We start from the raw sequence: 27,897 nt of genomic DNA, 5'->3' as shown, positions 1-27,897 counted from the left end.
TGGATTAAGAAAATGTGGCACATATACACCATGGAATACTATGCAGCCATAAAAAAGGATGAGTTCATGTCCTTTGTAGGGACATGGATGCAGCTGGAAACCATCATTCTGAGCAAACTATCACAAGAACAGAAAACCAAACACTGCATGTTCTCACTCATAGGTGGGAACTGAACAATGAGATCACTTGGACTCGGAAAGGGGAACATCACACACTGGGGCCTATCATGGGGAAGGGGGAGGGGGGAGGGATTGTATTGGGAGTTATACCTGATGTAAATGACGAGTTGATGGGTGCTGACGAGTTGATGGGTGCAGCACACCAACATGGCACAAGTATACATACGTAACAAACCTGCACATTATGCACATGTACCCTAGAACTTAAAGTATAATAATAATAAAAATTAAAATTAAAATTAAAAAAAAAGAAAAAGCAAGCCAGGTACTGCGAGATCTTCCTGTCTTATCAAGAGAAGGTAGATATTTGTATGTTTATCTTTAGTTAATATTAGAATTAATTTTAAAACTATTAATCCTACAGTAATCAAAGAAAATAAACCATAAGTTTTCAAACTTTTATTTATATAAATATTAGTGGCTTTTATACTAGGACAAAAATCCTTATTATAATAAACATTAAACCATTCAGGACTGCTATTGTTTACTCTTGAAAGATGATACCTATTGCTCAACATCACTAATTATGAGGGAAATTTAAATTAAAACTACTATGAGATATAACCTCACACCCTTTAGGATGACTGTTATCAAAAACACAAGAGACACAGAACATTGATGGAAAAAAGGAACCCTATTACTCTATTGGTCGGAATGCAGATTGATACAGCTATTATGGAAAACAGTATAGAGGTCCTTAAAGAAACTAAAAATAAAACTGCCATATGACCTAACAATCCCTCTTCTGGGTATATACATAAAGTAGCATACGCAACTTTGTAAAGACATTTGCATTCCCACGTTCATTAGTCACTACCTCATAAAGATATCACGGCCTTACAAAGATATCTGCACTCTCATGTTTATTAAAGCATTATTCACAGCGGCCAAAATATGGAAACAACCTAAGTGTCTACTGACAAATGAATGGATAAAACGTAATACATACTAACAATGGAATATTATTAAGCCTTAAAAATGGAGGTCCTGTCATTTGCCACACCATGGATGAAACTAGACGGCATTATGCTAAGTGAAATAAGCCAGACACAGAAAGATGGGAAGGGTAGTGGAGGACTGGCGGGGAGGCAGGGATGGTTAGTGGGTACAAAGAAAAAAGAGAATGAATAAGATTAAGTATTTTATAGCACAATTCAGTGACTACAGTCAACAACTCAATTTTACATTTTAAAATAAAGAGTGTAATTAGATTGTTTGTAACTCAAAGGATAAATGTTCAAGGGGATGGATACCCCATCTCCATGATGTACTTATTTCATGTTGCATGCTTGTACCAAAGCACCTCATGTACCCTCATAAATATATATACCTACCATATACCCATAAAAATTAAAAATTAAAAAAAGAATGAAGGTAACAGCTAATAATGCTTCAGTTGTAACACCTACCCAGGAGGATCTGCCTTATTTGGGGAGAATAGAAGAAAAGTAGATGTTGGAGAGAATGTAAAACAGAACTGCCACTTTTGAAAACAGTATGGCATTCCTCAAAACAGTTAAACACAGAATTAGCATATGATCCAGCAATTCCACTCTTAGATATATACCAAAAAAAAGGATGAAACATACATCAACATGAAAGCTTGTACATGAAGGCTCACAGCACCATTATTCATAATAGCCAAAAAAATGGAAACAAGCCAAATATTCATCAACTGATATGGACGTACAACACAATATTACTCAATCCTAAAAAGACACTATAAAAAGTATTGATACATGTTGCCACAAGAATGAATCTTGAAAATATTATGCCAATTGAAAAGCCAAACACAAAAGGCAACACACTGTATGAATCCATATGAAGTGTCCAGAATAGGGATATCTATGCAGACAGAAAGTAGATTAATGGTTCCCTAAAGCAGGGAGGTATGGGAGGATTAGGGTTCAATGCTTAAGGGATGTGGCTTTCATTTTGAGGTAATGAAAATGTTCTAAAATTGATTTTAGTAAGCTTTTCAAAACTCTATTCAAAAAGTCACTAAATTATGCACTATATAGGTGAACTGTATATTTATGAATTACATCTCAATATCACAGAATATATAAAGAAAAAAGAAACATACAGGTGAGCTATTGAGCCTCTTTCCTCTAGTTCCTAATCTTTCTCTCTGCTACCTGAGAATGCTGCTTAAGGTTTGAAATATTCTGTTCATGTGTCTTCTATCTCTCCCCTGAACATTTCTAAATTTTAAATACATTTAGTGTACTTAACACCATGTTTCCCCTACCAGACTGTGAGCTCCTAGAAGGCCAAAAATGTCTCATAAATCTTTACATGCAAAAAGCCTTGCACAGCCTGGATCAAGTTTTCAATATTTTTATTTTAAAGTTAACACATTTTGTGTCCTACCTACAGAAATCTTTACCTCATGTTTGCTGTTGCAACAGACAGGGTTTGAAGGAGAAGCTGTGCCAACTTATTTTCCCTTGCTCTCCTCACCACCACTGCTTACCAGAGAATGAATAAATGACAACTGGCCAGAACACAGCTGAAAGGTTGCCAACCATTCTATTTGAACATCTTCGGGAACAGACAATAACCTTTATGAGATTATGATATCAAGAGGATCCCTTGTATACTTACAACCACAAACCCAAATACCTGTAGAACAACACTGTGACAACTTCATCTTCTTTTAAAAGAAAAAGTTGTCCAAAAAAAATAAAAGACGAAGAATTGCTTTAAAGCTATGGATTTAAATAAGATCCCTAATCAATAAAATGAATTTCAAAAACATCCTTTAAAGGTACGCATAGGCCAGGCATGAGATTATCATGCCTATAATCTCAGTACTTTGGGACGCCAAGGTGAGAGGACTGCTTGAGCCAAGGAGTTCAAGACAAGCAGCCTGGTCAACATAGTGAGACCCTGTCTCTACAAAAAATTTAAGTTAGCCAGATATAGTGGCATGCACCTGTAGTCCCAACTACTCGGGAATCTAAGGTGGGAGGATCCCTTGCACCCAGAGATAGAGACTGCTGTGGACATGCACACTACCACACTCCAGCCTGGGTGTCAGAGCAAGACCCCATCTCAATAAATAAATAAGAGAGAAAAATGGGAAGCAGCTTAAACATTCAATCATAAATGAATCATTTGATTACTAATAATATTTTCATTGAATGGAAAGTAAGCCATTAAATTATGTTGCTACATCAAAAATCTTTCTAGGAGAATGTAAACTAATTAGAGAACATAGAAACTCTGTGAAATAATGTGTAAAGAAAATACAATGAAAAGGGATATGAAAACAACTTTGTGAGAGAATAATGAATGATAATACTTTTTTCATTACCCAAAGTAAATGTGATGCTTTAAAAACCTAACATCTTTGGAAATGGGATAAAAACACTTCAACACACCTTTAAAAATATAAAGTATAATATGCAATCAGTAAAACACTAAAAATTAATATACTTTAGCTCAAAACATCTTTTTCATTAAGGCCTTTAGGCAAAGTCTTAATAATGCAAAACCTTATACATTAACCAATCAAAAAGAAAATGGAGAAGAATAGGAAAAAAGTCCAAATACCACTCTCAAAAAAAGTTTTCTCCAATAACACAACATGACAAGGTAAAGTGAACACAAACACAACCACCAAAAAGCACACAATGTCAGCAAGTGAATTTTATCTTAATAAAAACTGTATTGAGGCAGACTTGGGTTTGAGTCCTGACTACTACATTTTAGCTTTATGAATTTGGGCAATTATTCAACTTTTGTAAACCTCTCAGAAGAAAACGGTACCTGTCACAATTGGGGTTTTCTTCAATTGTAAGAACTAAATGAGATAATAAATAATAATGACTGTAGTATATGCTGTTAACTATACCGAAAGTACTCACTCAATAAATCAAGAGATGCCTACTACTGCTGCTACAAATATTATTAAAACATCTCTAGCAGTTTTCCAGCTGAAAGCATTATGCTAATTTCATATAAAAACAAAGAAAATGTTACACACGAACAAAGTAGCAAAGAATAACATAATGTATGTTCATCTGATCTCTCCTATGGTTTAATAAGCTCTCTTTGTAGTGAAAGGCCCACAAACCAAGCTCATGCTTTCAAGTACACTTACTTAGAGGCATCAGGACAGAATTCTTTTACTCATCATTCCTATAGAAATGAAATGTAACCTGGCTAATCAGGGAAGTCAAAAGTAATAAAGAAGGAAATATTCAAAGGACCTGAATAGACAGTTCTCCAAAAAGGTAACAGAAGTGGCCAAAAATAATAGGAAAAGATGTTCAATATTATTAGTCATCAGGGAAATGCAAATGAAAACTACATGGGATATCACTTCACACTCATTAGGATGGCTATAGTTAAAAAGGAAAACAGATAATAAAAATGTTAGTATTAACATCACTGATTATTAGAGAAATGCAAATCAAACCCACAAGGATATACTATCTCACACCAGTCAGAATGGCAATTATTAAAAGGTCAAGAAACAACAGATGCTGGTGAAGTTGTGGAGAAATAGGAACACTTTTACACTGTTGATGGAAATGTAAATTAGTACAACAATTGTGGAAGGTGCCGTTTTTCCTCAAAGATCTAGAACTAGAAATACCATCTGACCCAGCAATTTCATTACTGGGTGTATACCCAAAGTAATATAAATTATTCTATTACAAAGACATATGCGCATGTATGTTCATGGCAGCACTACTCACAATAGCAAAGACATGGAATCACCCCCAAATGGCCATCAATGATAGACCAGTTAAAGAAAATGTGATACACACACACCATCGAATACTATGCAGCCATAAAAAGGAATGAGAGCATGTTGTCCTTTGTAGGAACATGGATGGAGCTGCAGTCATTATCCTCAGCAAACTAATGCAGGAACAGAAAACTAAACACCACATGTTGTCAATTATAAGTGGGATTTGAACAATGACAACACATGGACACAGGGAGGGGAAAAACACACACCAAGAACTGTCGGGGGAGGGGGTGGGGGGAGGGAGAGCATTAGAAAAAATAGCTAATGCAAGTTGGGATTAATACCTAGGTGATGGGTTGATAGGTGCAGCAAATCACCATGGCACACATTTACCTATGTAACACACCTGCACATCCTGCATATGTACCCCAAAACTTAAAACAAAAATCAAAATTTTTAAAAATAAAATCACTTTCTTGAAAAAAAAAAAGTGTTGGTGAGGATATGGATAAATTAGAACCTTCTTACACTGCTGGTGCAGATGTAAAATTGCACAACCACTATGGAAAATAGTTTGGCAGTTCCTCAAATAGTTAAACACTGAGTTACCATATGACCCACCAATCCCACTCCTAGAGATCTATCTACCAAAATGAAAATATGTATCCACATAAAAACTTGTACACAAATGTTCATTGCAGCATTATTCAAAATAGCCAAAAATAGAAACAATCCCCATGTCCGTCAATTTCTAAATACATATTCTATTGTTTATATTTGAGATTTTCAACACGATGTCATGGAATACAGAGAGTAAAATGGCTATGACAGTGGAGCAAACGAATATATCTATCATCTTACATAGTTACTTTTTTATGACGAGTAGCTAAAATCTACTTTTTTTTTTTTTTTGAGGCAGGGTCTTGCTCTATCATCCAGGCTGGAATGCAGTGGCTCAATCATGGCTCACTGCAGCCTCAATCTTCCTACCTCAGGCTCCCAAGTGCTGGGACAACAGGTGTGTGCCACTATGCCCAGCTAATTTTTCATATTTTTATAGAGACAAGGTTTGCCATGTTGCCCAGGCTGGCCTCAAACTCCTGGCTTCAAGCCATCTGCCCACCTTGACCTCTTAAAGTGCTGGGATCACAGGTATGAACCAACATGCCCAGCCAAAATCTACTTATTTAATAAAAATCTTTAACAAAATAAAATTTTATTAACTTTGGGCCTCACGTTTTACATTCACTATCTAAACCCGTTCATACATACCTTCTATTTTGTATCCTTTAACCTACATCTCCTATTTCCTCTTCCCTCTCACTGCTGTGGTAAACACGGTTTTATTCTATATACCTGTGTATCAGAGCTTTTTCTTTTTTTTCAGATTCCACATATAAGAGAGATCATGCAATATTTTTCTTTCCGTGTCTGTCTTATGTCACTTATCATAATGTCATCTAGGTTCATCTACATTGTCCCAAATGGCAGGATCTCCTTTTTTAAGGGTGAATAATATTCCATGGTGTATATACATACATGCATACACACACACACACACACACTCAATATTAACAATCACATACACACCACAATTTTCTTTATCCATTTGTCTGTCGGTGGCAAATTTCCATCAATTGATAAGTGGATAAACAAAATGTGGTAGAGCCAAACAGAATAATATTCAACAATAAAAAGAAAGAAAGTACTGACATGCTGTAACATGGATGAACCTTGAAAACATGTTAAGTGAAAGAAGCTAGTTACAAAAGACAACACATCATATGATTCTGTTTATAAGAAATGTCCAGAATAAGTAAATCCACAGAGACAAAAAGTAGATTCGTGGTTGCCTAGGGCCAGGAGAAATGTGGAATATGGAGATTAGGGGTGACAACTAAAGGGTATGGAGTTTTGTGGGGAGTTAAAAGTGTCCTAAAATTGATTGTGATGATGGCTGTGTAACGCTCTGAATATACTTAAACTCATTAAATCATACACATTAAATGAAGGAATTGTATGCTTTGTGAATTATATCTCAATAAAATTGCTTTTTAAAAAGATTATTGCTTATTGGAGCCATCATTCTGTATTCAGACAGAAAGAAGAAAATTAAGGGAAATGATGGTGGGTGGGGCAAAAAGTAATGAGAAAGCTCAGTGGAAAAGATATGAAAAACAGAATGCAGGAATATTAATTATTTTCCTTTGAAAATGACAAATTCATAGTGTAATGATAAATAAAATTACTACTTTCAATGCCCACATTTTTCAAAGGAAACAAGCCTGGGAGTAACAAAAGAGCATGAGACTTCGGAGTCTTGAGACTACTCTTGTGAGCCATGTGTTAAATTGCCAGAACCTCTGTTTCTTCACTATAAAATGAAGTCCTACAATCCCGATATCATAAAATGTTCAAATTCACAGTAGGTACCTGTATTAATTAGGGTTCTCTAGAGGAACAGAACTAATAGGATAGATGTATGTATGAAGGGAAGTTTATTAAGGAGTCTTGATATCACAAGGTGAAGTCCCACAATAGGCCATATGCAAACTAAGGAACAAGGAAGCCAGTCTGAGTCCCAAAACCTCAAAAGTAGGGAAGCCGACAGTGTAGCCTTCATCTGTGGCCAAAAGCCTGAGGGCCCCTGGAAAACCACTGGTGTCCAAGAGTCCAAAAGCTGAAACACTTGGAGTCTGATGTTCAAGGGTAGGAAGCATCCAGCATGGGAGAAAGATGAAGACTGGAAGACTCAGCAAGTCAAGTCCTTCCAACTTCTTCTGCCTGCTTTACTCTAGTCATGCTGGCAGCTGAATAAATGGTACACTCTCAGTTTGAGGGTAGGTTTGCCTCTCCCAGTCCACTGACGCAAATGTTACTCTCTTTTGACAAAACCCTCAGATGCACCCAGGAACAATACTTTGCATTCTTCAAACCAATCAAGTTGACACCCAATATTAACAATCACAGAACCCAAGAAACATTAGCTATAATTTTTTAAAAGCAATTCAGCCCTAAAAACAAACTTGTAAATTCCCAAATCAATACATCAATAGCATTAAGGAAGGGACAAATTTCTCTTTGCCAATTCCAGACAGCCAGACTAAATTTTTGCCTTTATGGTCAGCCAAGATTCCTACAACCTTCTCTCTCTGTTGTTTGTTTAGCAAAGTAGCACTAAAGAAACCCATACTGAAAACACAATCTTTACCTTGACAGAATTGGAAGGTAGATAGAATCCACCCTTTTAATCTTTCATTGATGTCTAGGATAAATAATTAAGCAGCAATAATTCTAAACTTAACCTGATGCAAGCAAAGACAAAAGAATTTCATGATTACAACTTTCAAGATGAAAGAGTTCACTTTCAAACCTAAGGGGGGAAAAAGCTACTTATTTTACAAAGGCAAAGTGGGCAAAGCCCTGCAAAATCCAATTTTGGGTACTTTTCCAACTAAGGTTATTTTCTTAAAGATAGAGTTATTCAATTTATTCTCTTATCTTTATTAATTTGTTTTATTTCACCAAATTAGGCTGTCTTTCCATATACCTAATTATATTCGATATTTAAGGATCTAAAGAGTAACAGATAGACAAATCATTACCAAATGCTACCGGGAAATGGATTTATAACTATGCCGAATGTTTTCCTTCTTGAAATCTTGGCTACATCACGCTTCACACATGATATCAATTAGAAAACAAAATAACTGGCTTCACAGAATACAAGCTGACCTCTGTGAATAGCACTCTGGACGCAAAACAAAACAAAAGAGGAGCCCCAAATTAGTAAATGCAGCATGGCAAGAGCCGGGAATACCAAGTATACTTTATGACTGTAACACACATCACAGGACATAACAGCAGCAGCTTCACAAGTAATGAACACACACACACACACACACACACACAGAGCTTGGAAAGCCTTAAACAAAACATAAAGATATATTACTACCATCATCAAGCCTCAGAGGAAAATAGATTATATCTACTTATTTAGATAAACACAAAGCTATTCATTACCAAACATTAAAAAAATTATCGTCGAAAGTAACAGTAATACAGTCACTTTCAACAAATTCCACAATTCTGGACATTGATAATATCTATTAAAAAAACTGGCATATAACACTTAGTAAGCATCAATAAAATCGTTTGCTTTAGTAAGCATCAATAAAATTTACTTTCTAGACAAAAATGAACAGATGAAAAACAAGAGGTAGGAAAATAAGCATTCTTTAAAATAAAATGAACTTAACTGATTAGTGGTATTGCTTTATTATTTATTAATACCTATGTGAGCAGATACTACACTACGTCTTTTTTGTGTATAATCTTATTTTATCCTCCTTTGAAGGAACGAAGTTTCAGAGAAGCTACCTAAACTAGTCAAAGGACACATAGAACAACTGATATATATTACGTACACTACTGCCTAAAAAGAAACATGCTTTATCTTCAGTACTAACCACAGTTAATGATGATGGCTTAGAGAAATGGAATGAGAAATGTCAGTGCCAAACTCAGGGTATTTCTTATAAATTAATAAGCATTGATAAACTATAGAGCCTTATAGTAGCAGGAGGGGATGGGCAGAGAAAACAATGGAATCATAAAAGCTATAAGGGTAAATTACTATTTATTGTAAGAAAAAATGTTGATTTCAGAAATGAGTTGATGCCTGTTAGGAAAAAATAATGAAAAGGAAATACTGCAAAACAGTAAAAATGGTCACCTTTTGGAAGTGAAAGTTTAGAATTCTTTCTTCTCTCAAAGCTGGTTTAAACATAGAGTTTAGAATTACTTATTATGAAAGTAATACAACTATTAAAGAGATATTTCCCAATCTCAGATAACTGATAGAAGCAGTAAAATAAAGTGTCCTTGGGTATGCGTGGTATTCTCCTGCTATAACGGCCCCTTGCCATTAAGTCCTAACAACTTTTCCAAATATTGGGCACATGATGTGAAAGCATTGTCCTTACTACACATCAGTTTTTAAACAGCAATGATTTTCATTGCCTGCTGAAATAAGTGTTGACCAAAAAGAATAGAAGTATATTCTCAAACCAAGACCCTGAGTAAATATCTATCCTCTCTCTGGGGTCTATCTTCCTCATCTGTAAAATGGTGTTAATCCCTATACTGCAGAGTTGTTAAGAAAAATACATAAAAAGTGCTTAGCCCAAGGACATGAGCATAGCACTCAATATGGCTGCCACTTATATTATCATATCATTATATTCATTACTATCATTGTCAACCATAACTAACCATAACCTTAAGGTGAGAGAATTCTACTTAGTCTCATTCACTAAAAAACTACAATTGGGTATGTATGTTCACTAAGTCAAAAAGTTTGGTTAGGTCAATGAATGATCTTTGGTGCAATTACCACATTTCTCTAAAACAGTAGATTCTCTCTGCTGTGTTACAATTCTGGGAACAGTCTGAAGTTCAGAAAATGATTTACAAGTTTAGTTCTAACATTTACCCACTCTACTCAATCTAATCACTAGGAATGAACGGTTCTTTCCCAATCGTTTAGCAAACAATAATTTTTGTTAGCTATAAAAGTGCCATTGGCCCACGACAATTTCTTCACCTCACCTGCTTCTAAAGCTTTCTCATCACAAAATTAAGAAGCAACTATATTCTAGAGTTCTCCTATAGGCACAACTTTCCCTTTTGTCTTAACAAAAATAAATAAGAACAAAGAAAAACCTGAAGTCTGGTTTTCTTTGATCTCTAGAGAATGCCTACATGATGGGATGTTTCAAGATTCCCTTCTAGAAAGAATTTGTAAAGTAGGTCTTGCTTCACTTTTCCAAGAAAAAAATCACTGAGAATGAACACTCAGACTTTCAGTTATTTGAATCTAATCTTACATTCTTGTACCCACTCTGCCTTATAAAAGATTTTCTTCAAAACTATCCAAAGCAATTTAGAAATGCCTACCTCAGCTTGACAGAGTGCATGAAGACCTTGTAACACCAAGGCTGCTGGAGTAGCTTGATCAGGCTTGGTGCATTCATTCAACACCTGAGAAATAGCTGCCAACATATCTGCACCATGTTGATATGGCCTACAAGAAATTAAAGTTTAAAAGCAAAATTAATGCTAAAGAGCAATTATCACTCCCAGATCTTTTGCCTAAACAAAAAGCATCCATCATTTTCTATACTCTTGTGCCACTAAATGGTGACCCTCAAATATTAACACCATGTTTTTTCTTCAAAAATGTGCATCATGATCATTTTCTGCTATAATTTTATGCTCATTTTTATACAGAAATAACCCAAAAAGACACTTAACAAATTTCATTCATTCTAAATCACAAATCCTCTTGTCTAAATTGAGAAAAACTCAAGGCTGTATTAATGGTAAAAAGAACTGAATTACCTAATTGAGATTATTGGTAAAGATAGAGCTATTCTTGCCTGATAGTATCAGATACTCATTACAAAAGCAAGAATTTGAGAACAGGAGATGATTTGTGCTAGTAGCAATACTAACTAGCGTGGCTGCACCTATCATAATAATGATGATAATGATAAAAATTATAAAAACTATAACCGACTGAGCTCCTATCTCATACCAGATACTGTGCTAAATTCATTCACTCATCCTCCTACCCCTCCTCTCCTTTCTAATCCACATATATTGTGCTATCGCCAGAATATCATTAATTTCACAGTTATGCAAGTCTATTCCCTGAATTCCTTGTTACCTTTCAATAATATCTTTTCTTTAATTAACAAAATGTAAATTGATGAAATTACCTATCAGAATTCTATTGTTTCACTGTCCCACAAGTGGAAATAATTTTCCAAAATGAAAAAATTGTACAGATCTGGAGGTAGTAACTGAAATGAATACTGAATAAGTTATCAGTAGACTCTGATCTGGTTTGATATTCAGTCTATTCTGAGCCTCAACTTTAATTATATAAAATAAGAATGTCAGCCAATAACTTTCATCTCTGAATTTTTTTCCATGCCAATAGCTCAATAAAATTCAAACTCCCAGTCCTTGGGTTATACACATGTAATTCCTTTTTTTTTTTTTCTTTTACACTGAGGTCATATTTGTGTTGCTAAAAGATGGAAGCTTAGAAAAGAGGCAAAATTGCTAGGGCTTAGTTTCTGTATATTCTGATCCAAATTTTACTTGAAACAGGAATCATCCATGTTATCAGCATCTTAGCCAATCCATTGCACAGCTTCAGAAAGTAGCATTCACACTGCTGTCATTAACAGAAGTGAGAATGATGTTACCAAGAATTCAATGCAGTGGCCTGATCAACAAATGAAACTGCAGGACTACAACTATTTCAAATGCATCAAGTCTATTTCCTCTGTAAACATTTTCATCTTAGCACATGCAAGAAAAAAAGTTTTGATATGGTAGAGCTCGACTTGTATTATTTCAGTCTTGTCACCTCCACCCTGTTTATTAATCCATAATCTAGAACAGCAGAGTCATCTTCCTAATTTCTTTATGTTTTCCTAAAAGCTTACAACATGTATAAAAATTCATCATCATTTTCTTCCTTGTTATAATTACAAATAATTCCACGCAGTAAGTCAAAAATAAGGGCTCCCCATTAAAACTACTTATCTCCCTACTTAAACCAAGGGAGAATATAAGAAAGAACAGTTTATGACCACAGTCTACTGTGTAGTTTTCAGGGATTCATATACGGAAAAATAGAAAACATAATATCACATGTTTTACTGCAATATTAAATTATTAATCAGAAAAGGATATAAATATCCTACAAACCTAGATACAAGACTAGACCTGAAAAGGAAAGACACACTTCTCAAAGCTATTGTTCAATATTATTAAATTTTATAATCAGAAAACTTAAGATAAAAAATTATTACTACTCATATATTCTCTGCCTATCTTTTCTTGCCTCTTGCTTGCAATAAAAAAATTAAATACAAAATAATATATCATGATATACATTCCTAAGAGTTAACAACATCATACCTCTGCTTACATATATCTCTGATTGATGCTGCTTTTGCAATCAGTTTCTCCCATTGGACTTCCTTGCCCACCGAAAGAGAAGGTACATCAGACATAGCCATGAAACGCTGCAGTTCAGGATAGACTCGGTCCTACAAAAGCAATTTTACAAAAAAGGTAGTTTCCCAACTTGAGTTGAATAATCATCACCTTCCTTTTATGCAGCATTTTCACCTCCAAATCCTCCATTTGCATTGCAAATTATAATGTAGTTCTTCTAATCAGCAGAGAAGATTGTTGTAGTGATTACTGGGGATTTTCTTATAGACCAATGTACTGTTGATTTCATAAAACAAGAAGAAAGTGGCTAAATCTCACCCTAATTACAAAGGCTCTAATCATTTATATTTCCATTATTTCTCAAGCAAATGGAAAGATACATTTCAGAAATAAAGAAATAAGATTTTATATTCTCAATTTCTCTGAAAGTTAATAGCAACTAACTGCATTACAAATGCACCACAATAAATCAAAACCTTTTCAATGCAATCATTGATGCCACTCATTAATACCACTAAACCAAAGCATTGCCATATATAACATAATTATTTTCCTTCAGTGAAAGGAATATATTTAATACTCATGCAAGTGTATATCTGAAATTACCTGCTTTTCCCACAATGATGTCAGCAAACGCAAAGTGACAGCTCTTAGTCGTGGGGTGGTTCCAAGTAGTTGTATTACTCGTAGAATTTGTCCTACACACACCTAGAAAATATTCAAGAAACTCTAGTTGTATAAACGTGAATGCAGACAACCTCGAGGTTACCAAAAGCATTTTTAAACCCCTTGTTATAAAATGAAGACTGAAAAGAAAGTTTGCTGCAATATTACCCACCTTCTTAAAGGATGAAAGATAGCGTTGGAGGGGCTAGATAGCAATCCCGGGGATATAAGGACCTAATCTCAGAAAATGGCCAAAGTGAAAACTTGGATACTAAGTAACTTAACAGAATTAATTATTAAATATTGTAATAAATACTTTTGTCTTCAGATATTACCTCCTAGCTCAACAAGAGAAGTAGTGATTATGGCAAAATTTAGGGCTCAAAATTTCATAATACTAAAAAGAATTCAATGTATTATTCATGACTCACTTTTCTCCCCAACTAAATTAATTAACATACTAACCTTGTGAACACCAAGCTTAGGTAAACTATACAATATATCATTATATAATATAGGTTCCAGTGGTCTTCCCAATTTGAACATCAAAACTGGAATCAGATTTGGCACCTAAAATAAATTTTTAAAATATATTACATATGCCTTGTTACAAAAAAGTAATACATAATGGAATATTTATCTTTTTTTCCAGAGGAATAATATGAATATGAATGAATTGGAAGACTTAGAATATATCAGTTAGCTATTATTGGCTAATGATAATTTCATCACTAGTATTCTACCACTTTTATAATTAGCTGCCAAACACCAATCAAAAAGTGCTTTTCTTGAACAACTATAACATCACTTCCGAGAAATACGATAGCAGTTAAGATACGTCCTGCCTTGCCAAGCATGGTGGCCCACCCCTGTAATCCCAGCACTTTGAGAATCCAAGGCAGGAGGATTGCTTCAGTCCCGGAGTTGAAGGCCAGCCTGGGCAACACAGGAAGACCCTGTTGCTACAAAAAATTTTTTAATTAACTGGTCATGGTAGTGCACACCTGTAGCCCCCGCTACTTCGGAGGGTAAGGTGGGAGGATCACTTAACACTGGGAGCTCAACATGGCAGTGAGCCATGATTGCACCACTGCACTCCAGCCTAGATGACAGAGCAAGACCCTGTCTCAAAAAAATAAAAAGATATATCCTGCCTCAAAGATGTTTAAAGCTCTAATGAACAGCCAACACTTAAGATATGTAAACAATAAAATTTCACATAATGAAACATTCAATTAGGTTACTCCAGTAAGAAGTAATTAAAGTCAGTGTACTACAAAGGAGCCAATGGACAAAAATTTCCCTCTAAGTCCTCATTTCAATCTCTATGCATAACACAATAAAATGTGAAAACAAATATATTCATGGATCAGAAGACATAGTATTGTTAAGACATAATTATTTCCCAAATTGATCTTGAAATTAAATGCAATCTTTATCAAAATTCCACCTGGCTTCTTTGCAAAAATTGAGAAGCTGATCATAAATGCATGTGTAAAAGCAAGGAACCCTTAATACCCAAAATAATCCTGAAAAAGAAAAACAAATTTGAGGACTCAAACTTCTCACTTCCAAATTTACCACACAGCTAAAGTAATCAAAACGGTATGGTACTGGCATAAGATTAGAAAGACAAATCAATGAAATAGAATTCAGAGTCCAGAAATGAAAACTTACATTTATTATCAATTGGTTTTTGACAAGGATCCCCAGAAAAAAACAATAAGGACAGAAGAGTCTCTTGGATGAACAGTGCTGGAATTCAACAACTGGATACCCACACGCAAAAGAATCAAGTTGGACCCCTTTCTCACACAACATGTAAAAATTAACTCAAAATGGATTTTAGAACTAAATGTAAGAGCTAAAACTATAAAATTCTTAAAGAAAATATAGGATTAAGTCTTTTTGACATTGGGGTAGAGAAAGCTCTTAGACATGACACCAAAAGTACAAGCCACAAAAGGAAAAATGAATTTCATCAACGCAAAAATGCTTGTCCTTCAAAAGACATTATAAAGAAAGTGAAAGAACAACGCATAGAATGGGAAAGAGTATTTGCAAACCATATAGCTAATAAGAGATTTGTACCTAGAATATATAAAGAACTCTTAAAACCCAATAATTGTGAAACCCCGCCTCTACTGAAAAATACAAAAAATTTGCCAGGCATGGTGGCAGGTGCCTGTAGCGTGAGGCTGAGGCAGGAGAATGGCATGAACCCAGGAGGAGGAGCTTGCAGTGAGTCGAGATCGCGCCACTGCACTCCAGCCTGGGTGACAGAGCAAGACTCCATCAAAATAAAAATAAAATAATAATAATAATAATAAAACAATTTACCAAAAAAAAGGTTTTAAAACAGGCAAAGAATCTGAATACACCTTTCTCCAAAGAAGATAAACAAATGGCCAACACAGGAAAATATGATCCATTTCATCAGACATGATAGAATGCAAATCAAAACCATGAGATACCACCTCACACATCATGCAAAAGCTATCATCAAAAGATAGACAATAACAAAAGTTGCCAAGTATGTGAAGAAATTGGAACCCTTTTACACTGCTGGTGGTAATGTAAAGTAGTTCAGGCCCTTTGGAAAACATTCTATCAGTTTCTTAAACGGTTAAACATAGAATTGCCATATGATCTAGCAATTCGATTCCTAGTTATCTACTTAAGAAAAAAGAACACATATGTCCACACAAACTTCTGTAAATGAATTTTCAGAACAGCATTATTTACAATGGCCAAAAAGTGGAAACAACCCAATGCCCATCAACTGATGAATAAACAAACAAAATACAGTATAACCATACAACGGGATATTATTCAGCCATAAAAATAAATGAACTATTGTTACATACTACAACATGGATGAATCTTGGAAACATTACGCTAAGATTAAAAAAAAAACAGCCACAAAAGCCTCGTGTTGTATGATTTCACTTATATGAGTAGAAGGCCCAGAATAGGCAAATCTGTAGAGATAGAAAGTAGATTAGTGGTTGTCTAGGATAGGGGAAGTAAGAAGCAGGGTGTGGTCAGGGAGGGTGAAAAAACAGGCAGTGATATCTTATGGGCATGGGGTTTCTTTTGGGGGTAATGAAATGTTCTCAAATTGGTTGTGGTAATGTTTACAAAACTCTGTAAATATAATAAAAGCCATTGAATTGTACACTCCAAATGGATGATATATGAGATGTAAATTATATTTTAATGGTTTTTTAAAATTCAATTCAAAATTATTTGCTAAATATCTACTATAATCAAAGCACTTACTTGATAGCACGAACTGTAATGTCAAAAATTTTTATTTGCCATATGCTACATTTCAAAAGTTTGTTGTCCAGCAGTCATTCCTCAGTATCTACAGGGATTGGTTCCAGCACGGTCAGACACACAGATACGCACACCCCATTCCATGGATAGCGAAATCCAGAGGTGCTCAAGCATGTTATATAAAATGGCACAGTATTTGCATATAACCTATGCACATTCTTCCATATACTTTAAATCATTTCAATACTACTTATAATGCCTAAAACAACGTAAATGCTATGTACATAGTTGTTGTACTATATTGTTTATTCATATTATCTTTATTGTTAAATTGTTATTTTTATTTTCTTCCCCAAATATGCTCTGTCTGCAGTTGGTGAATCCACAGAGGAAAAACCAGCTGATGTCAAGAGCCCACTGTATTTGTTAATTTTCTCTATCTGTTCTATTCTTAGAAAGCCTGTTCCTTCTAAACTTAGAAGACATCTATTTTAATTCAATTTCAAAAGTGAAAAAATATCCTCTTAACTTTACCACCAAGACATTGACAATTAAACATTAATTCATTAATGACCCTGACCACGATACACCACAGCAGCATGTGGAGCTGTGTATGTAATAGCTACGATCTCACAACAGACAGCCAAAATGCATGATGTTTTTAACAAGTGCAGAGACTTGATTGGAAGAGAAATTCTATCACTTTCACCTTGGGCAAATGAAAGGAGACAAATTTTTGAACTGACTTTTCAGTTCCTATTTTAATTAAAAACAAACGGTTATCTTAAATTGGCTTACACTGATCTCAATGCATTATCCCCTTCTAGAGAGATTTCTACCAAGACACACTGACAGATTCTTAGTTTTCAGAAGGGCAATGAGTATATTTAGTGACATTTTATAAACTAGCGTATTTAGTTGTGTGACTTTCAAACAAATGTTGTAATTATAGTGTCAGGAGAGAAATAAAGTACTGTATTTATGTCTAAGAGTACACAGTTCCTTTATGAGACTTGGCCCTAAAAAAAGTATGTAAGGGTGTGTCTTTTCCTCTGGCCAGTTCAGAAATAAACAAAGTAGGAAATGTTTACAGTAAATAATCTTAGACTTAACACAGTTCTCAAGGGATAGTAACCCAAATTAAGTCCCCAATTAAATGGAAAAAATAAAACAGAGACTGTTTCACTAGGGAAAAACAGATACAGATAGATGTCTGTGGAAAATACTTTTTGCATAAAGGATGGGCTAATTTTTTTATTATTATTAATTAAATAATTATTTCCTTATGAATATGTATTTACTTGAGATGCAATTACCAGCTCTTGATCCTCCTAATCTTGAATCTCATACCCTTCAGAGGCTGAAAATACACTGAATACTCGGATTTTACCTTTAATGTAAAAGAAGCTGGAAAGTGCCCTATAATTGACTGTCTCAAGATCTGGCTTCATATAACTCAATGTTTTCTCTTCGCTCCTCCAGAGTTCAAGTTCCTTGATAAACTAATTAAGAATCACAGGACTGCTATGGGAGCCCCTATAAGACTATGACTAGATTTCTCAGCAGAAATCTTGCCAGCAAGAAGGGAGTGAAATGATATATTCAAAGTGCTGAAAGGTGTGGGCAGGAGTTAGTGGGCAGGTACTGCCAACGAAGATACTGGATATTATATCTGGTAAAACTATCCTTCAAAAATGAAGGAGAGGCCAGGTTCAGTGACTCATGCCTATAATCCCAGCACTTTGGGAGGCCAAGGCGGGAGGATCACCTGAGATCAGGAGTTCGAGCCCAGTTGGGCCAACATGGTGAAATCCCATCTATACTAAAGAAAAATACAAAAATTAGCTGGGTATGGTGGTGCATGTCTGTCATCTCAGCTACTTAGGAGGCTGAGACACGAGAATTGCTTGAACCAGGAGGCAGAGGGTGCAGCAAGCTGAGGCTGTGCCACTGCACTCCAGCCTGGGCGACAAAGCAAGACTCTGTCTCAGAGAAAAAAAAAAAAAAAGAGAAATAATGATATTTCCAGATAAACAAAAGCTGAGAGAGTTCATCATCACTAAACATGCCTTACAAAAAATCTAAACATAGTCCTGCAAGGTGAAACAGAAGGGCTCCAGACAGCAACACGAAAGCATATGGAAATATAAAGTTTCCTGGCATTATATATAAACAAAGAATCCTATAATATTATAACAGTGGTGCGTGAATCACTTTTAATTCTGGTACAGGGTTTAGAAGGCAAAAGTATAAGTAACATAAAAAAAAAACATGTAAATGGATGAACTTTATTAAAAAGATGTAATTTGTGACATTGGTAATATAAAAAGGGAGGGAGAAGTAAAAAAGTAGTTTATGTATGTGACTGAAGTTTATGTAACTTGTTATCAGCTTAAAATATTGTTAGATATTGATGTAAGACCCATGGCAACCATAAAAAAAATACACGTAGAACATGCACAAAAGAAAATGAGTGGCTGGGTGAGGTAGCTCATGCCTGTAATCTCAGTACTTTGGGAAGCCAAGGTGGGTGGATTACTTGAGGTGAGGAGTTCAAGACCAGCCTGGCCAACATGGTGAAGTCTCGTCTCTACTAAAAACACAAAAATTAGCCAGGCATTGGTGGCACACACATGTAATCCCAGCTACTTGGGAGGCTGAGGCAGGAGAATCACATGAACCCGAGAGGCAGAGGTTCCAGTAAGCCAAGATCATGCCACTGTACTCCAGCCTGAGCGACAGAGCGAGACTTTGTCTCAAAAAAAAAAAAAAAGAAAGAAAAAGAAAAAAAGAAAAAAGAAAAGGAATGAGGAATCAAAGTGTCACTACCAAATTAATGAAACGTAAAAGAAGACATCAAGAGAAGAAACAAGGAACAAAAAAAATGCTATAAGACAGACAAAAAACAATTAACAAAATGGCAATAGTAAGTCCTTTCCTACCACTAAGTACTTTCAATGTAAATGGATTAAACTGCTCAATCAAAAGGCATACAGTGGCTAAATGGATTCTGAAAACCCAAACAAGATCCCATTATAATGACATCTACAAAAGAGTCACTTTAGATTTCAGGATACACCAGGCTGAAAGTGAAAGGATATTTAATACAAATGGTAACCAAAAGACAGCAAGGTTGTCCATATCAAAAATCATCACAAGAGAGAAAGGAGGACACTATATAATGATAAACAGGATAATTCACCAGGACAATATGATAATTATATATACATATATATATATGCAACCAACATCATAGCACCCAGATATATAAAGCAAACATTGACAGAACCAAATGGGAAAATAGAAAGCAATACAGTAATAGTAGAAGATTTCAATATCCTATTTTAAATAATGGAAGGGACATCCAGACAGAAGATCAATAAGAAAACAGAGGACTTGAACAACACTATAGACCAAGTGGTCCTAACAAACTCACACAGAACATTCCACCTAACAGCAACAGCATGTTCTCCCTCAGGTCCGTACAGAACATTCTCTAGGATGGATCACATGTGAGATCACAAAACAAGTCTTAACAAATTTAAGACTGAAATCACACTAAGTATCCTTTCTAACCACAAATTAGAACCATAATGAGATGTCACCTCATACCCGGTGGGATTAACATTATCAAAAAAAAATAAGAAGTGTTGACAAGGATGTGAAAAAATTAGAACATCTGTGCACTGTTGGTGGGAATGTAAAAAGATGTGGCCACTATGGGAAACGGCACGAAGTTTCCTCCAAAAAAATTTTTTTAATCTACTCTATGATTGATCTTGAAGTTGTTTATGCAAAAGAACTGAAATCAGGATTTTGAGGACATATTCACATTCCCACATTCATGTCCTATTATTCATAATAGTCAAGGGATGGAAACAACCTAAATGTCCATCGGTGGATGAATGGATAAACACAGTGTGGTATATGCATACAATGGAATATTATTCAGTGTTTAAAAAGAAAAATTCTATCACGTACTACAACTTAGATGAAACTTGAGGACACAATGCTAAGTGAAATAAGCCACAGAAGGACAAATGCTGCATTATTCCACTTACATGAAGCATCTAAAGTGGTCAAACTCTTAGAACAGAAAGTAGAATGGTGGTTGCCAGACAGTCAGGGAGGGAGAAGTGGGGAGCTACTGTTCAATGAGTATAGAGTTTCAGTCATGCAAAATAAAAAAAAGTTCTAGAGATCTACTGTACAAAAATATTCATATACTTAACAATACTGTACAGTACACTTAGAATTTTTTAAGGTAGATTTCATGTTATGTGTTTACCATATTCAGAAAATCCTGGGATTGTTTTTTAAGAGTCAGAAGATATCTTATCAACTTCATTTAGTTTAACAACTTTATTTTACTGAAGATTAAACTGAGGCCCAAAGAGATCACAAAGTTAGATGATGGCAAAACGTGGATAGGAGTTCATGTCTCAGTTCACTCCTCCATTCTACCTTGGCAGACTAACAGCAAAGATAGATTCCAACCTATCTATAACAGAAACAAAGAGCCATCATGCAAGTCTTCACTCCATAAATTGGACAAAACATAAAGAAAAAAACAAGCAAGAGAGACACAAACCAGCATCTCACTGAAATCAAGCGTACAAAAAACAGAGTATAAAAATTCAACTCTGGATTCAGAAAAAACATACATGTTGGCAACACTTCAAGAGGCTGCAAAAAAAGAGCATAATTTTTCAGACAGTTCTCTAATGAAAATCATAAGTAGTGTTATCTACTTATAAATTATGAGAAATAAAAAAGGGCTTTGTTACTATTACTTGGTTAGAAGATGAGACAATATATAATGTTTATAGCTATTCCTCTTTTTAAAAAATATGATAGCTCATACTTTATTACTATATGAGATACATAGTAATAAATCAGTATAAATACAAAATAAAGTTATCAGTGGAACGAAATAATTCAAGATATGATCATCCAATGGAAGTGAGAGGTAAAACTCCAAAGCAGTATCTGCTTTTAACTTTTCAGAGTCATGTTTTATAAAACTAGACGTGAACTACAAAAGTGTATTCTTAGTTCACATTTTACCCATAGCCTTAGATTCAATAAATGCTGACTCACTCATCTTTGCATAAGCCCTTGTCCTGAGGAAAAATTGATCTAAATTCTATATATATAAGTGTGTTTGCCATTTTTAAAAGAATGGTAAGATAATAGTGTCTATTCAGTTAAATTGAAAAGATAAAACATAAAATATAAGAATAAATATGCTTGCATGATATATACAGAAACATAATTCCTTAATAATTTAATATTGGAAGAGACTTTTAAAACTTATTCATTCTACAAAAAATGACATAATAAATGATTAAGCTTTTGAACATTACTTAATTCTACCTTCCTCAATTACTTGACATTTTTACTTATGATGTTTGCTTATTATTTAAATAGTCCATTGGAAAGAAGTTTATTGACAGAAATGCTAAAAAGCTAATTATTTCCTCCACTTATAAGGAATCTGTGGGCACGTAAGCAACATCACAAAAAAAAAAGGTAAACAGTATAATCTTACTCTTCTAAGATTCAAATTGTATTTATATACTAGCATTATAATTAAAGAAGTATTCTAGAGTCTTGAAGTTCAACCTTTGAGAGTCAAAAAAAGTTCAAGGAAAGAAATGTACCTAGAATAGCAAAGGCCCCAACCAGGCAATCTTTCGATAGTGATATATCACTCTAGCCTTATTCCAATCCAGCTTGGGCATCTGATCTGTAGTGATTCCTTGAATAACAACAGCTAGCATTTATTGAAGACTAACTATAACATTCTCTTAAGCACTTTATAGAAAATCATGATTATCACCATGTTTCAAATGAAAAACTGAAGCTTGTACTGAAGTTAGGACTGTATCAAAGCAATCTAACACTAAAACCCATCCCATGTACTTGCCACTTAGCCATACCAAAGACAGGGATGACATCTTATTCACCTTTGTGTCCCTAGTTCCTAGCATACTGTAAGTGCTTTTTGAGTATAAATTCTGTCTAATTTATCTCTTCAAATTATATAAGCAAAAGGATCTTATAATAATGTTGCAACTATTTGATTCTATGAACAAGTTCTGATCAAATTAACTTAGAATCAGAAAAATTTACCCATCCAATAAAGGTTACTAGGATGCCAAAAACATAAACATCATCAGAATCTGAGGTATAAATTTCCTAGTATGTAGAAAATAAGGCCAGCAATACAGGAGGTTCAAGTATGGAAAGACAAAGAAAATACTGCAGACTAGAATAAGATAAAGTAAATATCGTATCACTTGAGAGGTTTGATATAGAAGAAAACCACAACCCTTCCCGGCCTAAACTTTATTCCCAGGTGAGTCTCATTAGCCATCTGAATATTATCTCTCAGAGTAAGAAAGCTTATTTATTTAGAAAACAGTATAAGAAAACTTAAATCATGATGTAATGGTTGGCTACATTACCAATACGTAACTACCAATAGGGAAAAAAGGAATATAATCAACAGTTACATCCATTGCTAACATTCTGAAACTTACATAAATGATAACTATAGCGACTGAATTCCTGTATCCATAGAATTTTCTTCTTGGACAAAAATAGTTACACATTTCTGCCATGTGAGCTCTAAATCTTTGGCCGTCTGACTGGTCAAATAAAAGTTAAAAGCCAATGTCCTATAAGTAAAGTATAATGTATAATTAGGTACAGACAATTTCTACTATTATGTCTCTCATTGGCAATGTGTTTTACATTTACACTGGATGGAGGAGTTTGAAATCCCTCCAACAATTAGATATTATTAAATATAGCTCATCTAGGTAAGCAATTATGTAACTAAACTAGATAGATTCAATGTTTGGGGGTTTAATAAAATAGCAGATTTATCAAAGAACCCATACATGTTGCCTGCCATAATTCAACGCTGAAGGAATTCAGTACACCCTGTGTGACTTCACTGGGAAAGGACTCTAGGAAGCTTCCACTTGGTGTCTTCTAGGCTTTGCCTCATGAACTTTTTCCTTTGTTAATTTTGCTTTATATCCTTTCACTGTAATAAATCTTAAGCATGGTTACAGCTCTATGCTGAGTCTTGTGAGTTCTTTTAGAGAATCACTAAACATGTTAGTCGTCTTGGGGACCCCCAAACTAGGATCATTCCACATTTTGCTTTAAAAGAAAGTGGTAATTAAGAAAACAATGGTTTCTAGGATTTCTAAAAAGAATAACTTTTAGAGTATTCCAATATCAATAAAAAACAGAAAACTCTCCTATGAGTTACATATCCAGCCATCAAAAATATGTGAGGGCCAACTCTACAATGGGCTTGTGTTAGGCTTTGACGACACAACTGACAAAAGACGGTCCCCTGTCTCAAGTAGTTCACAGTCTAGTTAAGAAACTCACAACTATAATCTCAAGCACAAATAATTGAACAACTTGAACTCAACTTTAAAGATTAAAAGTATAAAAAATAGTTTCTATAGACAAAAAACAAGTCAAAAGAACCGGGAAACATTTTAAGATAGTCTTTGATGTATACAAAATAAACAGTATAGCTAATGATTGATTTTTATTGTTCAGAGGAAGAGAGAGATTCTAGAGCTAGGATGCCCAATACAGTAGCCACTAGCCGCCACATGTGGCTATTTCAATTTGATTAATCAACTTGATTAATTTAAATTTGAATTTAAACTAACTAAAATTAAATACAATTAAAACTTCTGTTCCTCAGTCACACTAGCCAAATTTCGAGGACTTAATAGTTACATGTGGCTAGTGGTTACCATATAAAACCGCACAAACTATAGATCATTCACATGATAGCAGAAAATTCTTTTGGACAAAGCTGTTCTAAAAGGCTGAGATGACTGAGAAGGCCTCAGATGTATGTAACAACGACAAAACCTCGGACAACTTAAACGTCTATCAGTATGAAAATGGTTACTACATTAAATTGTTGATACGTTGTGAACACCAGCAGCCTCCAAAAACCATAAGTTAGATCTGCATAAATATGGTAAAACAGCCATAACGTCTTGATGAGTGAAAAAACTACAAAGAAACATGTGCAACATAATGCTTTTGTGTACACTTCTGTGTATACATTTTTTTGGGGGAACATATGAATATTCTACACACTATTTCATTGATTGGATATTTTACATACTACTATTATATGTTACATATTTAAAGAAGTTACTTTAGTAAAATAAAATGTTATTTTACTAAAAATTACTTTCAGCAAAAATGGTATGACTAAAGCGGATGTTAAATGGCCAAAGGACATAGAACTACTAGGTAGCAAGGTAGGAAGTAGCTAAGCCGGCCACAGCACCCAGCAAAGGCTCAGTAGACGAATGAGACAGAGGATAGATTTCCTGCCCAAAGATGACAGTCGATGCCAGGAGACAAAGTCTAATCATGCTTCTCCCCTGCCTCCCCGATCAGCTTATTTTTCAAGGCACATCTATTCCCTCCTCCTGCTTACTGAACCTTGTGTATGTTCCTCCTTTTTTCAACCTGATAGTTCAACTATTGACACACAGAAAATATTCACACCCATAAAATATAATGTTTAAGGATAATAAGGTAATTACCTGCCCCCTTTCTAGGCAAAGAATACTCAAAGTACTGTTTGCCACTCTAACTTTGTGCACACCTTTATTCCAGTATACTTAGGGTTATAGTTACTCATTCTCACACACACTAGCCTGTGAATGCCTTACAGGTGGCAAACCTGCCTCTATTCTTCTTGTATTTACCCAGGACTATAAATGTAACAAGAAGTCAGTAAATGTGAGCTGAACTGAACTTACCAATAACTGAAAAAGGAAGACAAGGTTAACAAAGTATAGGTATTGAGGCTGGCTACTTCTGCCACCAAAAACTACCTGCCAGACATTCCTTTACGCTCTTAGTACCAACATGAAAACCCCATTTGAAAAACTCTTGTTCTTGACCATTTTAGGTTTCCGCTCCACTGCAGAATCTGTGAGGCTATTTCTAGCTAAGTAAACCAATAAGGAGTCTTCCTTTTTTTTTCAGACAGAGTCTCACTCTGTCGCCCTAGAGTGCAGTGGCGCCATCTCAGCTCACTGCAACCTCGGTCTCCCGGGTTCAAGGGATTCTCATGCCTCAGCCTCACAAGTAGCTGGAATTACAGGTGTGCACCTCCATGCCTAGCTCATTTTTTCTATTTTTATTAGAGACAGGGTTTCACTGTGTCGGCCAGGCTGGTCTCAAACTCCTGGCCTCGAGTGATCCGCCCACCTTCGCCTCCTAAAGTGCTAGGATTACAGGTGTGAACCACCACACCCAGCCTAGGAGTACTTCTAGATACATATTTACATTTATATTGAAAAAGTGAGCACTGGGAATTTTTACTACCTTTAGCGTTCAACACAGTAGCCACTGAGCATTTGAATTGTAGCTAGTCTGAATCAAGATGTGCAGTGGGTGCAAAGTAATACCAGGTTTGGGAGGCTTAGCACAAATATATATATAAAAAACATGCTTCAGTAATAATTTTTATGCTGATTACATAGTGAAATAATACTTCAAATATACTGGGTTAAACAAAACATGTTGAAATTAATTTCACCTATTTGTTTTCACTTTTTAATGTGGCTGCCAGAAAACTTAAACATATGTATGTAGCATTTTACTTCTATTGAACAGCACTGTTCTCCATCCCCTTTTTGCATCTAAATGTTGTTTAAAACTGGCGCACGCGCACACACACAGATAATAATTAATGTCTCTTTTTTGATGTACTTGGGGAATAAAATACTATGGTAGCCCCAGAGGGACAAGGAACATGTCATCTAGCTAAACAGTCTAGCACTGCTCCTGGAATATAAGGTAGCAGACAAATGATTGTGAAATGAATTTAAAAAGCTATAAAAATCAACTATAATTTTAATAATACATAGCTTTCATCAAACACTGACTATAAACCAGTACTATACTCTGGATTATCTCATTTAATCCACACGATGAATTCAATGAGGTGGGTTCTTTTGTTATTTTCATTTTAAAGATAGGAAAACAGGTATTTGTAGAATTATAACAGAATCTCTAATATATTTTGAAATATTACAAGAAATAAACCAATTCAATTTAATCTACACAGACTGTTTACACAACTTTCTTTAAACAATAAATCTTTTTTGAATGCCTCTTATCAAACGATATTATACTGGGTGCTATGACACTAAGAGAAATCACAGGTTAGTGCAACCAAAATATTAACAGGTATAGGCTAAATCCTGCTACAAATAAATTCCACTATAATTATCCCACATATTGCCAAAATATTAATAAACCTAAATATTAATAAACCTAATAGCTAACAATCTAGTAACAGAAAATGCTTGCTAAATTTAGATGATCATTAATAGATGGAATTCAACGTAAAAAACTAGCATTTACATGGTACTTTACAATGTTTTTTCATGTACAGGATCTTTCAGTCCTCACAATGACCCTGAGGGAAAGGTATTATTAAAGGTTGGGTGGGATCTTACAAGTACTTAGATTCATTATTTGATGTATGAATGCTCCTTATCAAGTTTTAATTCGTATTCTGTAGCTTGTCTTATGGTTAATGCCTAGAATTTTTGAGGGGGAAAGGGGGAATTTTAGACAAACCGCCTACAAAATTAGTTCTGGGTCCCAGATTCCTAGCATCTTCAGAAATAACAACCTTGGGCTGAACAAAGCACGCAGGTATAATTTTAAAATGTCTAAGAGGCTGAAAGAGGCAGGCTCCAAAAACTTGACATTTGAGGAGGCAGGAAGCATTCAAATTTAAAATAATGCTTCATATAGAATAATTTAAATAGTACCCATCAGCGGTAAGTCATCGACATGGGCTTCTTTCTGAAAACGTATTTACTAGGGCTCAAATCTTGGATTACCTTGAAAAATAAAGCAATATTTGGTACTCACTAAATGGTCAACTTAATTTTTAATGAGTAAATGACATGGCAAGAATGGTCCAGGTACTTGTAAATGCT

General features: G+C 34.8%; 1 protein-coding gene across 5 annotated transcripts in view; it reads right to left on the bottom strand.

Moving 5' to 3' along the window:
• The window catches only part of FOCAD (focadhesin), a 315,881-nt gene that overhangs the window by 166,900 nt on the left and 121,084 nt on the right, over nt 1-27,897 (bottom strand). For 4 of the 5 annotated variants that reach the window (XM_017949827.3, XM_031654276.1, XM_021927476.2 and 1 more), the window contains 4 exons: nt 14,054-14,158; nt 13,529-13,630; nt 12,884-13,014; nt 10,844-10,970 (listed from right to left, as the gene is read on the bottom strand). In XM_017949827.3, the coding sequence (XP_017805316.2) occupies nt 10,844-10,970; nt 12,884-13,014; nt 13,529-13,630; nt 14,054-14,158 (465 nt within the window). The remainder of the gene's footprint in view (nt 1-10,843; nt 10,971-12,883; nt 13,015-13,528; nt 13,631-14,053; nt 14,159-27,897) is intronic. The other variant, XM_021927475.2, reaches the window with a different exon arrangement.

Source organism: Papio anubis, chromosome 13 (genome assembly GCF_008728515.1).
Source record: "Papio anubis isolate 15944 chromosome 13, Panubis1.0, whole genome shotgun sequence".
Taxonomy (NCBI): Eukaryota; Metazoa; Chordata; class Mammalia; order Primates; family Cercopithecidae; genus Papio; species Papio anubis.
This window is presented reverse-complemented; position numbering and strand designations above follow the sequence as displayed.